The 16568-nt window shown below is 57.4% G+C and overlaps 1 protein-coding gene across 1 annotated transcript in view; it reads left to right on the top strand.

Moving 5' to 3' along the window:
• Positions 1–16568, top strand: part of NOL4L (nucleolar protein 4 like) — a 64960-nt gene that overhangs the window by 34628 nt on the left and 13764 nt on the right. The window contains 1 exon segment of the mRNA XM_039563486.1: positions 9077–9218. Coding sequence (XP_039419420.1) covers positions 9077–9218 — 142 coding nt within the window.

Genomic DNA, 16568 nt, shown 5'->3' on the forward strand with positions numbered 1-16568 from the left:
TGCTCTGGATGGCAGATAAGGTACAGTGTTGATAAAAGCTGTGTCTACTCCTCATGCCATGCCCTCTTTTGGTCCCTCCAGCCTGAGGTTTCCTTACGGCCCTCACCCCCGAGAGACTCGCATTTCACTGCTTATTCCTCAGCAGAGTTTGATGGTCACGGAGGATCCAATGCAGGAGGTCCCGTTTGTTATTTAACCTACTTTTCAGAGGCACAAGAACATCAAGTGACTTGCACAAGGTCGTCCATGAGTCAGTGGCTCCTCTGGCGTGATGGCCAGAGCCTGCAGTCCCTGCTCCCGCCACTAGATCCCTGTGCCCACAATCCACAGCACCACAACCATTCAATTAAGCTCCTGCAGCGCCTTAAATGTCGTTTATTCCTGGGTTTGACAGCAGCCCTGGTATTCTTGTGGAGCCTTGCCTTAGGAAATGACAACAGATGAGGTCAGGTCGTCGTTAGCGATGCCCTTGGAAGCATCACTGCATGGTGCTCGGGCAGGCTCTGTGGTGTGGGTGCTGTCACGGCCGGGACATGGCTCTTCCCAGGACCTGCAGCCCAGCTCTGGTGGCATCCAGCAGGACCCTGCTGGACCAACACAGTCGGACAGGGAGCCCCAGGCTCTCTGCATGGGCAGATCTGTGTCCATGTGAAAGGGCTGGCAGGTACCAGAGGTAATGAACACATTGTGAGGAGAGAGGGAAGGAAGCGACTTATAAATAATATATTTGATGTATATTATATATATGATATAGTAACAGCAGCACTGGTTCGTTACGGTGTGCGTTTTTTTAATGTGTAGTCATGTAAGGCACTTACCCCCGTTCCTGACAACTCGATAAATGATTATTACCAATTCTATATCTAATTGCCAGTTATTTCCCCCTAGACAATTTGAATCCGAAAAATACCCACTAGAAAGGCGCTTGGTGGGCAGTTTCCCAGAGCTTCCCTGGCTGTTTCTGGAGGCAGCCCCTCTTCCGCTGGTGAGCCCCACTTCTGCCAGCCTTGTGACCCCGTGCGCTGGCACAAACAATTGCATTTCTGTCGGGCTCATGACCCCACTTGTAACAGCGGTGACCCCCCTTGGGGTCAGGACCCCTCTCCTGCACAGGGAACAACTCCTGCCTAGCAGCTCTTGCTGAATGGCTCTTCCTCCCTCACTCCCTGTGTGGACCCGGCTGTTCCACACTAAGTTTGCCGATGTGAAATTTAGGTTAATCCATTTCCAAAGTGGATTAAGCTAACCCACACAAAGGCACTTAGTATAAAATAAGAGTGTCCACATGGTGAGGCAGCACAGAATAGTGCCTGTGCTTCAAACTCACGTCCTGATGGGTTTGTGTCCTCTGCAAGCTCACCAAACGGAGGGGCAGGCACTTCAGTCCCAGGGGATGTGCTTTCCCAAATGGCTTTAAGCCGGTCTAGCTTGAAGCCAAAGGAAGTGCAAGGAGTAAACAAAGCCCAGCAATGGGAAGGGGTTAAAGCCCGCTCTGCTGAGGTTCTCGGCAAGGCTCCTGTTCACCTTAAATGGTCAGGATTTTATTTTAGCTTCAGGGAGGAGCAGCAGTCATGGAGCTGGAAGGGAGCACGGAGAAGGCCCTGTGGCTGGGGTCTCACAGCCTGCTGCCCTCCCAGCCATCCGCTTCCTGCGGAAGGCCCCCAGGGCTCCGCTCTCGCCTTTCCGCCCCTGGCTCCATGATCAGCCTGGAGGAGATGGAAATGTAGTACTGAGTGATGCCCATTTTCACCTCTGGTCTCAGATCTTCCTGAGCCACCCTCTTCCCTTGCACGCTTCCCTGGCAGTGAGCTGGTTAACGCTGGAACAGATAACATCATAATTGGACATCCACACTAACAAGCCATAAACCCAAACCTGGCAGTTCCCATCCTGGCTCTGGCACCGTTTCTGGCACCAGCCTACTGCAGGCTCCACACCGAACTGCTACACTTGGTTTATTTCATAAACCACTTCCTTTGTACCATTAAACAGTGAAACATGAGGTGGGCTGGGGAGGTGGATGCTGCAATGTTGGCGCCCATCACTGCGATGGGGATCACTATCCCATCACGGTGATCCCAAACTAGGACAGAGGTCATTGACCCACTGCCCTCGGAGCCCAGCCTGGGAGTGGGTACCAGCCTGGGGGATGCCGGGACCTCCAGCGCTGCCCTGCCAGAGCTGGGGCACAGCATCCCCATCCTCCCGGGGATCTGGCAGCCGGTGCCCTGCCCAGAGCTGTGCTGGGCAAGCTGCTGGTTTTCTAGCAGCCCTGCTCCAGCGTTCCGAGGCTGCGGCGGTGGGTGATGGTGCTGCCGGCAGCGCGGGGTCCTTCTGCTCCCACGGAGCGAGGGAGAATCATCGGGAACAAAAGGATTCGGCTCCGCGGCACCCACCGCGCGGGGAAGGGGCTGCGGGACCCACCGCGCCCGGGGCTCGCTGCACGGGCCCCGCACTTGCACCCGCGCACGGGCGGACCCAGGGACAGAGCTCCCGGGGCCGTACCGAGCCGGGCGGACAGAGGGTCCCCGGGCCCGGTCCGTGACGGGCGGCAGCCCCCGGTGCTGTGCTGAGCGGAGGGTCCCCGGATCGGCTGCAGCCCCCCGGGCCGTGCGGAGCGGAGGATGCCCGGGCGGGTAGCGGCCCTCCCGGCCGATCCGAACCGATCCGTACCGTGCCCCGGCCGCGCATTCTCGCGTTCTCCAGCAGGCGCCCGGCCCTGGACATTGTCTCCTCCCGGGGAAGGGCCCTCCCGGCCCTCCACAATGTGCTCTTCCAGGCGCAGCTCCGCGCCCCCCGCCGCGCCCGGCCCGGTGCGCCCGCCCCCCGCGGCCCCGCTCCCCTTCCCCCGCCGCCCCCGCCCCCTCCGCCCGCGGCCGGGCCCCGCTCGCCCCCCTCCGCCTCCCCGCCCCCCCCCGGGAGCCGGGAGTGACGCGCTCCGCAGCGCCGGCCCCTCTCCCCGGGCAGCAGCTGGCTGTCAGCCTCTCCGGAGCGCCGCCAGCCCGGGCCCCCTCCCTCCGTCCCTCCGTCCCTCCGCCCCGCGCTCCCCGCCGCGCCGCCGGGCTGGCGCAGGCCGGCAGGCCCCGGGCTCCGCTCCAGGTAGGCGCCCGCCCGCGGAGGGCTCCGGTACCGGCCCTGGGGCGGCGGGCGGGGGGGGATGCGCGGGGCTCCACGCGGCCGCGGCGCTGCGGGGCTGGGGAGGAGGGGGGGGGGCCACCGGCGGGAGGGGCGGGGCGGGGCGGGGGGGGCGGTGGCCGCGGGGCCCGGCCCCAACTCCGGGGGGAGCGGCCGCCCCGCGGCCCCGGGAAGTTGCGGGTCGCCCGCCCGGCTGCCCGGCGGCGGTGGGGGGAGGGCGGCGCGTCCTTCCCCGTGCCCGGCGCGGCTCCCCCGCGCCCGGAAGAGCACAAAAGCGCCGAAGAAAGTGGGAGGAGGCGGCGGCGGGAGTGCTCTGTCCCTGGCCATCCCCGGGCACCGGCCCCAGCCATCCCCGGGCACCGGCCCCGCGCCGCCATCACCACCAGCCCCGGCCCCGGGCGGGGATTGTGCTGGAAATAGCCGCCTCCCTGGAGGTAAAGCCCTACTTACGTGTCAATCCTCGCCGCACGCTGAGCCCCGCACACGCGCGGGCAGGGCTCCATCGCGGGTGTATCTATTTACCTGCGGGCGGGGGTAGGACGGGGACGGGGACTCTCGCCCGGCGCCTCGCACCTCGCTGCTGCGGGGACACACGCGTGGGAACCGCGTCCCACCGGGGTCCCGTGGCCGTCGGGGAGGGTGGGGACACGGGAACCCCCGGCCGCTCAGCCCGCAGCGCTGCTCCTCTTGGCCACCGCCTCCAAAACCGGCTCCGGTCCCCCCCGACACTCGCTTCCCGGTGCTGGGGGAAGAGCAAAGTGCCCTTTCACACCGCGCGGTATCAGGCACCGTCCCCACCTCGCATGGAAAAGCAAACGCCTGCGAGCAAGTTCAGGTGCGGGGGAGGCAGGTGCGGGGCTCCAGGGTGGTGGTGGGAGTCGTGCAGCCCGGTCCCCCCTGCCCCGCGTTCAGCACCTCCCCGCTGAACAGCAGGAATGGGGCAGCGGCTCCGGGAAGGGGCTGCGGGGCCGCCCCCCGCCCTGGCAGCTCCCCGCGCCTCGGGGCTGTGGGAATGCTCGGGGGGTTCCCAGAAGAAGAGCTCTTAGAGAAGGGGGAGGGGGAGAAGGGGATGAGCTTCCCTTCCTCTTCCATTTGCCGTTTGCCGTTTAAATTAACTGTTTTTCCCATTTTCGGGAACTAACAAATTTCTCGGGTTTTGTCGGGTCCCGTAGAAATCAGCAGAAATCGCGGTAAATAAGGACGTAAGTGACGTGACAAAGAGCGCCGGGGATGTTCTCTTTGGTGTGGGAATTGTACACACGAGTAGGCAGCGCAGTCACAGCTCACCGCCGCCACAGCCCGCGTACACCCGTGTGCTGTGAGGCTTCTCGGGTCTTTGAAGCGATGACCACCACAGTATTTGTGGCTGCAGTACCAATCTTTGACCCGGAGTGTTTTATCTTCCATTAGTGAGCCTTTCTCTGTGCTGAACTGGTTAAGTTAGGGTCAAATCTGGTTCAATACCTTCTTGGCATGCTCAGAGGGCTGGGTTTAAACAGTGGCTGAGATGAGGCTGCCCTCCTGAGAGCTCGTCCCTGCGCGCCGCTGTCGTGGGTCACAGCGCAAGGTGCTGTGCCCTGGCCAGGTTTGGCAGGTCTGGGGGCTGCCTGTGCCGGGCAGGTCATGCACAGCACCGGCGTGGCAGTGGAGCAGCTCTGGGGGCTGGCAGTCACGCGTTGCCTTTTGTTGATTCTAAAAACACGGCTGGTTCTGGTGGGAAGCTGAGCGTGGCTGTGTGCTGGGGAGATTGCACGGCACACAGCCTCGGTTCCTGCTCCGCGGAAGGAAATCCCATCGGGATAGTAGGCTGTGGCGTGAAAGGACATGTTTTAAAATAAAAGGACTTAAAGAGAGAAAATAAACCGTCCTGAGACTCGGAGCTTGGAATATTAAACGTGAGGTACAGCATGTAAATGACTGGAGAGAGATTGCAAGGCAGTCCCCGAGAAACTGAGCCTGGCTGTAAAATAAGCAGGTTACCGATAGTCTTGCATATATTTACGAGGTTATAAGAGTAGCTCCCCCCCCCGCCCTGCTCCAGCCCGTGGTGTGGGAGGTTGTTCTCCAGGAAGAAGAGCTTTGGTGAAGAGATGTTGTCTAGCAATTACAGCCTTGCAGTCCGGAGGGCTTGATTGGGTTCCTCGATCTGCCAGAGGCTCGCTGTGTTCTTGGACCAGCCAGGGTGGCTGTCAGTACCCGGGGTTTTCAGCTCTATAATAGGAGGAGTAGTTTTCTAACTTGGAGCGAAGTTGGGAAGCTCAGCGGATGCTTGCAGGCACAGTGCTTGAAGATCGTGAATGGAAAGTGGGACAGAAATGTGGAGTGTGAGCCCTGCACATGTGAGTGTCTGCCTCTGCTGTGTAGAAAATATTGGCTGTAAATGTCTGTAGAGCAGCTGTGAATGTTGTAGATAAGTAGAGAAGCAAGGATTTTGTTTTCCAAACCCTGAGCAGTGCCGGGAGCCGTGCTCCGATGTTTGGGTGTGCCCTGTGAGTGCAGCAGCAGGATCCGACTTCCCCTTGCAGAGAGGAGCTCTGCTGCCTGACCCTTGATCGCTCAGTCCCTTGAACAGTGGAAACAAAGCGATGGGACTTTACTGCGGGGTGAGAAGATCTCTCCGGAGAGCTGGGAAAGGCAGGAAGGAGGAGGGCGGCAGCAGCAGTGGTGAGGTTCAGGGTTTGGCTCTGGGCTGGCTGCTTGGGGTGCCAGTGGCACTTCCATCTGTGCCATGAGTGGTGTGGAACTAGGGAAAAGGCAGCAGGTCCTGAGACAGGCACTGGTAATGGATTGCATTCTGTTTTCTAATGAAAGTTTCATTTGAAGTTTGTTTACAGGAAAGAAGAAATTAGCAGAGAGAATTCTCCTGAGAACCCAGAGAGGAAAAAGAATGAGCTGCCTGACTTGCAAGCCAAAAGAGGGTGGAAGGGTAGATTAGATTTACCGTATTGCTCCGAGTCGTGGCTGTTGCTGCTGTTGAGAAATGCTTCCTTGTTTGGCTGGACGGGGAGCCCACTGCAAGGCTCAGCCTTCAGCCAGGTTACTGGCCTCCAGGGAGATTCAGAGCTCCCACCCGGCCAGAAATTTTGATCCTGCTCTGGTGTCCTGTGCTTTGAGGCTGGATTTGTGCTGTGCTGCTGTCCCTCTGCCCGTGGGCTGTGGCTGGGCAGCTGGTGCTCTGGACGCTGCTGCTGGGGCCTCCTGTCCCTGGGATTGTCCCTGGTATGAGGAGGCAGTGCCAGCAGTTCACGGGCAGCACTTGGAGGTCACAATGCTCAGCCTTTGGTCTCCGAGGGGTGTCCTGAGGCGGGAGTTTGCTGGTGGCCTCTGGTGTCCCAACAGGCAGTGAGGAATGCAGCCAAGGGCTAGTGCAGGATGCCAGAGCTGGAGTGATGGGGATGGCCAGAGCCACACTTGAGGCTGGGGCTTTTTTCTTTCTTTAATAAAGAGGCACAAAGATGTAAGGAGTTCCTGGGGCACTGTGCTGTGGGCAGAGTCGGGTGGTCGCCCAGACCCAGCAGGCAGTGGATGCTCTCTCCCCTGTTCCCACTTGCCAGGAAGGGTTCTCCTGCTGCCACCTGTATGTTTGGCTTTGCATTCCCTTGGGGTGGGCTGTGCAGTGGGAGCTGTGAGATGCCAGGAATTTCATCCTGTTGGCATTTTGGCCAACAGTGTTAGTGCTGGAAAGCAGAAAGTTCTGGCTGGAAAGCAGGGGGTGACTTTCTGCTGGTGGCTGAGTCCTGGACTGGTGAATGTGTGACAGCCTTGTTTAACTTGAGTCATTTATAGCTTATCAGTTTCTGGTTTGATAGCCAGAGTATTTCTAATAATAGGCGAATGTTATTGCGCCTCGAGAGAATTGTACACATTTATAAAGCACTTTACATCGCATGTGCATGTGAGGCATCCTTCGTGTCACTGCTTCTCCCCCATGCGTGAGTGCACGGAGAACGCGATGCCTCCCAGGCTGTGGTTTGGGTGCTGAGGCTGGATGTCCTCTGCAGCTGAGCCTGAACAACCTGAAAACATCATGGGTTGCTCCCAGGGCTCCTCCTCCTCACCGGACAGGTGAGCGACTGTGGGCAGCAAGGACCTTGGCATTTGCATTTGTCTCTTAAGCCTGACAGTAATCTTGAGTAAGCCTTGTGAAGAAGGCCAGATATTAGGGTGGCTGCCTCCCTGCAAATGCTTACAATAAAGAGACTATTTATAGTTTGCAACAGGGAGACCTTTGCAGTTCTGTTCCTGTACGTACAAGATGGAGTTTCTGGAGAGGCAGGGTTGCGTTGTGGCTGGTGTGGCAGTCGAGCTGTGCTGAGCCAGAGATGCTGTGCCTGTTCTACCTTCTGCCCTCCTGCTCAACTCCACCTGGGCACAGGGGGGCTGCACCTGGCAGGTCTGGGGTCAGGGTATCCCCGTGGGGGACACACACGGGGCTGCTGAGCCCTGTCCGTCTGTCCATCAGTCCGTCCCTTGGTGCGTGCAGGGTTCACAAGCCGTAAATTCCAGGAAACTCCCTGGGAGGCACATGGAGGGAGCGGGCTGGGGGTGGCGCAAGGCCTGAGCCAGCAGATGTGTCTGCAGGGACGAAGAGCTGGGAGGAAAAACACAAACCTGTCTTTAAAGACATTTGTTTGTTCACAATAAAAACTATCAGCCAGCGGCAGCCAGACAGGTCCGTTTTTATGAGCCGCAGGCGTAGGTTGGAGGGGTGCTGCCAATTACTGCTTACACGGAAAGGGAGCGGGGATTGTATTTTATCTCAGGACCAGGGGGAGGGAAAAAAAATAAGAGCAGAGAGGTTTACAAGCCTTTGAAATGTTTCAATCAAAGGAAAGCAGAGTTGAAAGCGGTTCTGGAAACATTTTCGGTGTTCCCCTGCACCCCAGGGCTGTCGGTGCCCCTGGCTTTGGGAGGGGAGCAGAGAGAGGAAGGCAGATAAAGGGATCACCAGCAGGACCGTGTCCATATGGGAACACGTATCTGCTTCCTCCCAAGCTTTGCGCTGGGAGAGTTCAGCCTGGGGAGGTCCCGCAGCCCCTCCTCTCATTCAGGATCTCAGTGCTGCCTTTATGATGATGGTTTTGAAATCCTGTGGCTGACCTTTCCGGCACTGGAAGCGATCCAAGGGCTGTGTCTCAAAGTACTGTAAAGGTTAGTGAGAAGGGAGAGAGGGAGAGAGAAAATGTCCTTTCAGCTGCAGAAGTGGGAGAGAGGAATGTCATCTATGTCATCGTCGGGGAGCAGGCGGCTGGCTGGGGTCCCTGGCTTGAGCTGGGGTGTCCTTGCCTCACTGGGGACCTGACTCCCCCAGCCCCTTCCCAGGGTGCGTGCTGTCATTTTTGATCAGGGTACAGAGGCAATATTCCTCTGGAGAGGTCTGGAGGATCCTCTGTAGCATCAGGCAGTGCAGATCTTTGGGGATTCATACCTGTGTTCAGATATGCCCCAGAAGCTGCTCCTGCTGCTGCCAGTCCTCTGGTGATTCCTCGTGTAGCAGATGATTTGATTTCAGAAAAGTCCAAGTTGTTACATGGAGCCGTTTCTCGCCTGTCCTCAGCTCTCCCATGTCGCTGCCTTGCCAGGAGCACGCTGGGGTGGATGGAGATTAAAGGGTAAACTCCAGGGCTCAGCCATCCGCTCCTACAGGATGTGAGCTCTTTCTAATTGTCCTCAATTAGAGACAGTGCCATTGCTCAGGCAAGTCTTCAGGCAGGAAGCAGAGCCCTGGTCCCCACTGGGGCAGCCACCTCTCCCTGCACCGGGAAGGGCTGCTCGCCGTGGCCTTGGGAAGCCCAAGGGGCCAGCAAGGCTTCTTAGGGCGGGGGAAAGGAGCTGCCCACGCAATTGTTTTTAGGAAGGAGTGTGGTGAGGAGATGTTAAAGCCAGAGAAAGGAGGAAAGGAAATAGCTCCATAAGTTAACCCTTTCCTGCTTGCCTCCAGGATGAGACGTCGGTGAGCAGCGAGGACTTTGATATGAACGACTCCACATGGATCTCAGCTGACCAGCACCTGAACTCCAGCCTGAGCCCCAGCCAGGACGAGAGCATGCGCAGCCCGCAGAACCTGCACGGCCACGAGGACGGTGAGTGCCCCGACGGGTGGGAAGAGCCCCACGCCTCTGCCACAGGATGTTTTTGTGACTTATTAAACATTAACCAGTCCTTTCTGATCAGGTGTCCCACCTGTGGGATGGATTTCATATCAGCTCAGCACCGGCTTCCAGTCCTTCCCGTTTAGCCTCTGGGGTTCCTGCTCAGCCGGGCCCTGTCCAGCTCAGAGCTGATGGTCCTTGTTCCTGGAGCTGTCTCCCAGCTCCTCCAGAAAGAGGTCACTAAATCCACTTCTAAGGGGGGGACTTAGTTCCCCAAGTCTTCTTCCCAGGTGATGAGGAGAGCACTGTTAGTTCTGAACACAGGGAGGATGCCAAGGCTTTGCAGCACAGTCACAGCTTTCTGTGCTTGGAAAGCTGCACCTTTGACAGGTCTTGCATCCCCTGGGCAAGAAATTGTGAATAATCTGCAGCAGCCACAGCGATGTTGTGCGGGGTGAACGAGGGCAGGCAGTTGGGAGGGCTGAAAGCAGCACACATGGGCTGGGTGGGAGGAAGAGTTTTGTGAAGAGAGGTGGTGTGTTACGTCTATGAAACATGCAAGTTGAAAATAAAAGAGCAAGTAAATAAGTGGTAGAAGTACGAGTTCAGGTCAGAGTTCGTTGCCGTGATGCTTGGGAGGATTTGGTGGTTGGACTGTTACTGGCTTTTGCTCAAGAGGTTGAATCCCTCATTGTCCCAGCCTGGCTGCTGCTGGCAGTGCAGGAAGGAGCAGAGGAATTTGACGAACAACTCAGGCTGGGTTGGTCCTGCTTTAAGAAAGGGGACTGGAAAACCACCCCCAAGGAAAGGAAAGGCTTTTGTGCTGGCACATCTCCCTGGGGAGGCTTTTAGCTGGTGGTGTGGCCAGTGGCAGGGATGGTAGAGATAGCAAGGGCAAGAGGGACACTGCTCTCTTCAGACCCAGGGACAGCAGGGACACAGCTGTCTTCAGTCCAGTGACATGTGGGGCTTCAGTTTCCATTGCAGATGTGCAGTTTTGGGAAACTGCTGGTTTTCCGTAGCCAGCCCCAGCCCCAGAGCCAGGCAGCCTTGGTGAGGATGTGAAACCTGCCTGCGTGGCACCGCGTCCCAGCGGTGGGATGGGCACGGGCACTTCTGCTTGCCCAGGGCCCCAGGGGGGCTGTGTCTCAGCAGGAGGAAGAGTGTTTTGGTGATGACACAGTTGCTCCCATAGAAGCTTTTGGCTCTTCAGGACTAGGCTGCAGCCTCCACCCCAACAAGCCCAACCTCTCATCCCTGCAGCCTGACTGGGTCTCTTTGTACCCCCTGAACTTTGCCATTCTCCCATTGGGACATTTCAGGCTTGTGACTTATCCCTCACCACTGAATTCCCAAGTCTCATTTACAATCTAGAATGACACAGTTTTGATCCCTTCGCTGAACACTATTATTCAACAGGACAGTAATTTAATAAGGGACTCACACATTTAGGCAAATCAAGATGTTCTCACTAAATCTAAATCCTCTTTCTCTCTGCGCCCTCTTAGGAATTGCTTGCAATTTTTCATGCCCTGTGGTTTTCCTTCAGAAGCAGGTGTCCTCTTTGGGGTTCTTCTTGGCTCCTTTAATTTCTTCTGTAAGGTTCAGTGATGAGAAATAAAGCAGAAATAGTCCCATAGGAATGAAAGTGTCCCTGGTGTCAGCATCGGCTGAACTGGGTAGACTTTGGTGAATCAGAAGTGATGGTGTCAAAAAAATAAGCAAGCCAAGCCCAGGGTGACAAATGAGACCCATACAGAAAAAGCCAGGAATTGCGATTTTCACCAGGCTGTCACACTTCAGAAGCATTTTATGGACTGAGGTTTTCTGCCTGTGGTGAATGTCCATGATCTCTATCAGAGCTCTTAAATACAGACTAATGCTGTCTCATGTCAGTCCCTCTGCCAAACCAGTGCTCCCACCCAGGAATGGAGCATACACGAGAGCACGAAGGGAAGAAGGACAGTGGAGCAACCCAGGAAGGCAGTGAGTGGTTAAAGGAGAGGAACACGGAGCAGAGAAGGAGCATGGAGCAGAGAAGGAGCATGGAGCAGAGAAGGAGCATGTTATGAGAGGAAAAGCAGATTACTGCTGTGGGGAAGGGAACGTGCACAATCAAAGTGTTGACCACTCTTCAGTTTCCTCTTCTCTTGACCTATGAAAGCTCTTTTTTTTTTGGAAACAAATGTGTTTTCCGGGTTCACACAAGCTTGGTAAGGCTGTGCAAAAAATGTGAGTAACCAGCCCACATGAGGTGTGTGGCTTCCTTGGAGCCCAGCTGGCCAAGCTGCTGGCACAGTGTGCCTGCACTGGGGCAGCCCAAGTACTCCCAAGCTGGAAGTTTGTCCACATCTCCTGTGCTCAGTTGTCCCCTGTGCCCTGCAGAAGTCCTGCAGAGCTCCAGCTAGTGCTGCAGTGAGCCCCACACATCCCCTGCAGCCAGGCTGGGCTCAACTCTGGGCCTTTTGGCGCTGCAGAGGGATCTGGTTGCACACCACGTCCTTCATTTGGGAGCTTGTTCAGGACTGGATACTCCCTGCCTTCTGGAAAACCTTTTGAGTTACTAAATTGGTCCTGCCTGCTGCTGTTTGACGGGTGTGATGCTTGGAGTGTGTCTTCACTGAAAGGCTTGCTAAAGTATAAAGTTTTAATGAAGAGTTGCCTAGTAGGAGAGCAGTATCGTCTGACACGCTTGTTAAAAAAGTCTTGTTTAAAGGACCAAAGCACCAGCTCCAGGTCTTTTCAAGGTCTGGGAGTGGCAAGTGTTCTTCTGTGGCATAGAGCAGAGTGGTTTGAAATCCAGGGAGGCGGGAGAGCAGGGAGTTGTCATCCCATGCTTTGATAAACAGGTACCTGCTAAATCTTCAGAGGCCTAAAAAGCAGCTGGGGCAAAAGCCAACACCTTCTTTGTCCTGGGTGCCCAGAGGCCTTGGGCTGTGCTACAACCAGTGTCAGGCCTTGGAACTGCAGGGAGAGCAAAATACACCTAAAGACTTGGGTGGGTCATGGATAGAGCAGGCACTGTCAGGAGAGCCGGGGTTGCTGCAGTGTCAGTGGGGACACGGTGGGACATAGGACACACCGGCCAGCCCTGAGCAGTGACACTGGACACACACACTCGTTCCTTCCATTTTCCTTTGTTACTCATCCTGCGGGCCCCAGCATGGAAAACGTGAAGCTCCCGGCTACATCCCTTCCCAGTCGGATGTTGCTCACAGCGTACGTGCCCGCAGGAAGCCGCCGGCTGCCCAAAGCGACAGCAAGATCAACACAAACTCTGGTGCTGAAGCGAAGCTATTGTGCCGGACATCCTGGAGGGACACATCTGTGGGAGCCAGCACACATCGGGAGCAAATGCTGCACCGTCCCGCTGTCTGTGCCCCTCTCCATTCCTGAAGGCATCCCATGCCCAGTCCAGCTAAGTGCAGGTCCCAGGCCCTGGCGCTGTGTTGCTGTGGCTGTTTGAACTGGACTCTGTCCGTCTTCAGAGCCTGTCCACTTCCACAAGCGAGCACTGCACTGCAAACCTCCGACTTTGGTCTGGTGTGTGGGGTTGAGTGGGGTATCCCACCACAGGGGTGCTGGGGTATTCCACCCCAGGCCTGCTGTGACTTGCTGGCGAGTGCAGTGCCCTTGAAAGTAAAGCAGGAGTCAGACCCCAGACCTCAGTGTGTGACATGGCAAAGTGCTTGAACTCATATAGAAGAGCCTCTGTCTTGCCCACTAATAGGATTTGCCTTGCCTTGTCCCTGGCTGTATATCCTGCTCCATTGCCCAGGAGCAGTGCTCAGCCCACGGGCAGGGCTTGCTGCTCCCCAGCCTCCTTTGAAAAGCAAGGAAAACTCCTGGTTTGCTTACCCTGTATGGGGAACATGGGCTTGCTTCATGGCACCATGTTGGACTGATCCCCTTCCGCTGAGATCCCCACGTGCCGTCCTCGCTTGACTGGCAGTGTCCCTGCTGAGTCTGTTCTGCCCAGAGCAGCAGTGGCTAATCCAGACCTTGGAGAAAGGACTTTCTTAACCTACTTAACTGTGAAGGCACACGCTTCTTGGGGGCACCCCTTGAGGCAGCTGGCTGTGGAGGCTTCTGGGTGTTGGGGACGTTCCTCAGGAGTGCTACAAGGAGGGACCTCAAGGACATGTGGGCAAGCATTATTTCCAGATTCTGTCCCAGGGGCTTGTAAGGCATGTCACTCCTCTGGACACCTTGCCCTGGGATGTCAGGGATGGCATAGGGCTGTCCCCAGCACAGCAGTCTCTCTGCTGGTATGGCATGTGTCCCACAGCTCTGGGTCACACTGCTGGCACTTGATGAGATGCCCACGGTGTGCTGCACATCACCAGCTACCCTAGACCACCAGCCTAGCAGAGCTTTCTGGGGAGGAGCAGCCTCTTTCCAAGGGCTGACCAAAAGCCAGGCTCTGTCCCCAAGTGATGTCCCCCCAAGTCCACAGCTGCACCTCTGACAGCTGGCACCCAGCCGTGGGGCAGTGGTGCTCATCTCGCTGCGCCCTCACAGGGTCACGGCTGCAGCATTGGTGTCACACAGCTCCCAGGGCTTTCCTCAGCCAGCCCAGCTCTGTGCCAGGTGAACACAAACACCCTTTGTAAGCCACAGGGGGAGCCCAGCAGACTATGGGCAGCTGTCTGATGGCTGGCTAGTGCAGGAGGTGGCCTGTGAGCCCCGAGACACTTGCTTAGCCGAGGCTGCAAAATCCTCACTGTTTTCAGGACTTCTTGCGCCAGTGTTGAATTTTGGCCCCCTAAAGCCTGAGCTCTAAACAAGACTAGGACCAGCAGCCAGGCCTTACTACAGCTGGACGCAACCTTGTTTTCCTTAGGGATATATTTCCTCTTTCTCCAGGGTGTCCCCACACCATGCTGGCACCACAGCAGGAGTCAACAAACGTGTCCCTGCCTCGCCTGAGCGGTCTGGGCTGGTGACTCCATTCCCATCCCTTCCAGGGGCACATCTGCTCCTCCCGAGCAAAGGCCCTGGTCTGTGATAAACACCTTCCTTGCGGTGTCCTTTGAAGGTTTCCCTTCCCTGCAGCCAAGCTGAGGAGTGCAGCAGGGACGCTGTGGTGGCTTTCCCAGCCTGGTACACTGAGCTCGGCTCCAGCTCTCTCATGGCTGGTGCAGGCACTGCCGAGTCAGTCAGTTTGTCCTGCTGGTGCACGGAGCAAAGTTTTGGGGGTCTATTCCTTGATCTGGAGCAGAGATGATCACCAGGCTATGGACAGCCAGCACCACCTCTGTCCCTCCCTTCCTCCCCAAACTGAGTACCCCCAACCAAAGGGGGGTGAGTGGGGACAGCAGGGTGAGCCCTGCAGTGCTCAGGGACAGTCCCTAAAGGATTGGGGGTGCACAGCAGTGTCTCTTTGGTGGTAGGTCTGTGCTGCAGGCACCAGCTCGGCATGAATCCGGCCCAAACCCACCAAACCCGTTTGTTTGGCATGGGGAGAGGCAGTGCCCAGGCAGCATGGGGCCACGGCGTGTCCCCTCCCTGCGGCAGGATCCAGGTGGCTGCCAGTGGCACAAGGAGAGGCTTGGTCTGTGCCACCTCCTTCCTCAATGTAGAGCAAGGGCCAGCTCCTGGCTCAGCATTCCTTGAGCTGCAAGGTGGCTGGAGGAGCGGCAGTGGGAGGAAAGGGACGGTGGTTGGGAGGAGAATGGAAAACCGAGGGACAGTGTTTGTGACAAGGCTGCTCTGTGCAGCAGGACCTGACGAGCTTTGGTGCATGAGAAAATGTCCAGCACGGGGCTGGTGCGGTGAGATCCCGGTGCCGGAGGGAGCTGCTCCCTCGGGCTGGGCAGTGGAGCTGGGGGGAGACGGCACTGGGGGGCACCTTTCATGGCAAGGGACAGGGAGGCGGCGGCACAGCGCTGCCTTGTCCGGCCAAGCTCTCCCTGCAGACGCGCATTGTGTCCGGCCGTGCCAGATGTGTGGCTCATCGAGGGCTCTGGTCGAGGCAGGGACCCAGGAAGGGAGTGTGGAGGGTGGACACTTTGTCTGGGACATAACGAGGTTTGCGTTGGCGAAGGAAGACAGGAAATAGAGCATCTTAACTGGAACCTGGCCAGCCCCAGTGCACTGCGACCCTCAGCCCCGTTGCTTTTTTCTTTCTTATGCATCTTGGAGGAAAATGCTGGGCAGGACCTGGAGAAAATGGGCTCCATGCTCTGACTGCCTGAGCGGTGTGGGGCCAGGGCCTCTCCTGCCACTCACCACCAGTCATGGGTGTGGGAGCCCTGCAGTGCTGCTCCCTTGCCCCTGGTGAGTGTGGCACAAACACCCAGCAGCGGCCCCCCCATGGGGCCCCCATTCCCACTCGGTCTCTCTAATTTGTATTAAGTATCCCTTCCTCGCAGGCTTTCCTCCTCCCCTTCTTCGCCCTTCTCATCTCTTTTGTGAGTGAATAATTTATGGCACTTTTCATCTTCCTGGCTGTTGTTCCAGGCGGGCAGCGGTGGGATGCTCTGTGCCCTCCTGACAGCCACTCCCAGGCTGGGTGTGCAGCTCCATCCTTTTCCGGTGCCACGGCAGGCTGGAAATGGGACAGACCCACCCAGGAGCCGCAGGGAGACTCAGGTGTGGCAGAACTACTGCCATTGCCCATGGAGGCAAAGCAGGCAGGGCCATGGCTGGTGGATCCATGACGGTCCGTGGGGCACCAAGGGTCATTGGTGGGACCCAGCGTGGCTGTGACACCCACAACTGCCCAGGCAGGTGGGCAGCAGCCGAGGGAGGGCTGCCCCAAGGCCAGCCAAGGGTCCCATGGCAGTGGGATGTGGGCAGAGCCGGGTGGACCCTGGCCCACTGCGTGGTGCGGGGCTGTGGCGAGGTTTCCGTGGGCCGCTGGCTCTTACATAAGCTCATTGTTTCCTGAGTCAAAAGAGGTTTTGTCTCCGCTCTGGAGATGTGACAGGAGGAGGAACAATTTGCCCCATTCATCTTTAACTCTGCTCTGGAGAGTGGTGCGGTGGCCTGTGCCGGCGGAGACGTTAAACCCAACCACTTCCCCGCCGTAAAATCTCCTGGGGAGCAGGTGTTGGAAATCGCCCCTTCCCCTCCTGATCTCCTCAAATCCAGCGCCACAGAAATCAAGGATAATCCAGCAGCCTCTTCAAAATGAAAACGCTGAGCCCTGATTAATTCATTTAATAAGTGACTGATCCCCTCCTCCCCCAGCACCGCGGCCCAAGAAGCCATTTTACTTCTTGCTCTCCTGGCCTGATGCCGGGGAGATGCTGGGGCTGCAGCAGAGGCACAAGGCTGGTCCCCCACAGCCACCTCTCCAGCCTCACCACGTGTCTTGTCATGGTCTGGCCTCTGCAG

This window comes from Corvus cornix, chromosome 20 (assembly GCF_000738735.6).
Source record: "Corvus cornix cornix isolate S_Up_H32 chromosome 20, ASM73873v5, whole genome shotgun sequence".
Taxonomy (NCBI): domain Eukaryota; kingdom Metazoa; phylum Chordata; class Aves; order Passeriformes; family Corvidae; genus Corvus; species Corvus cornix.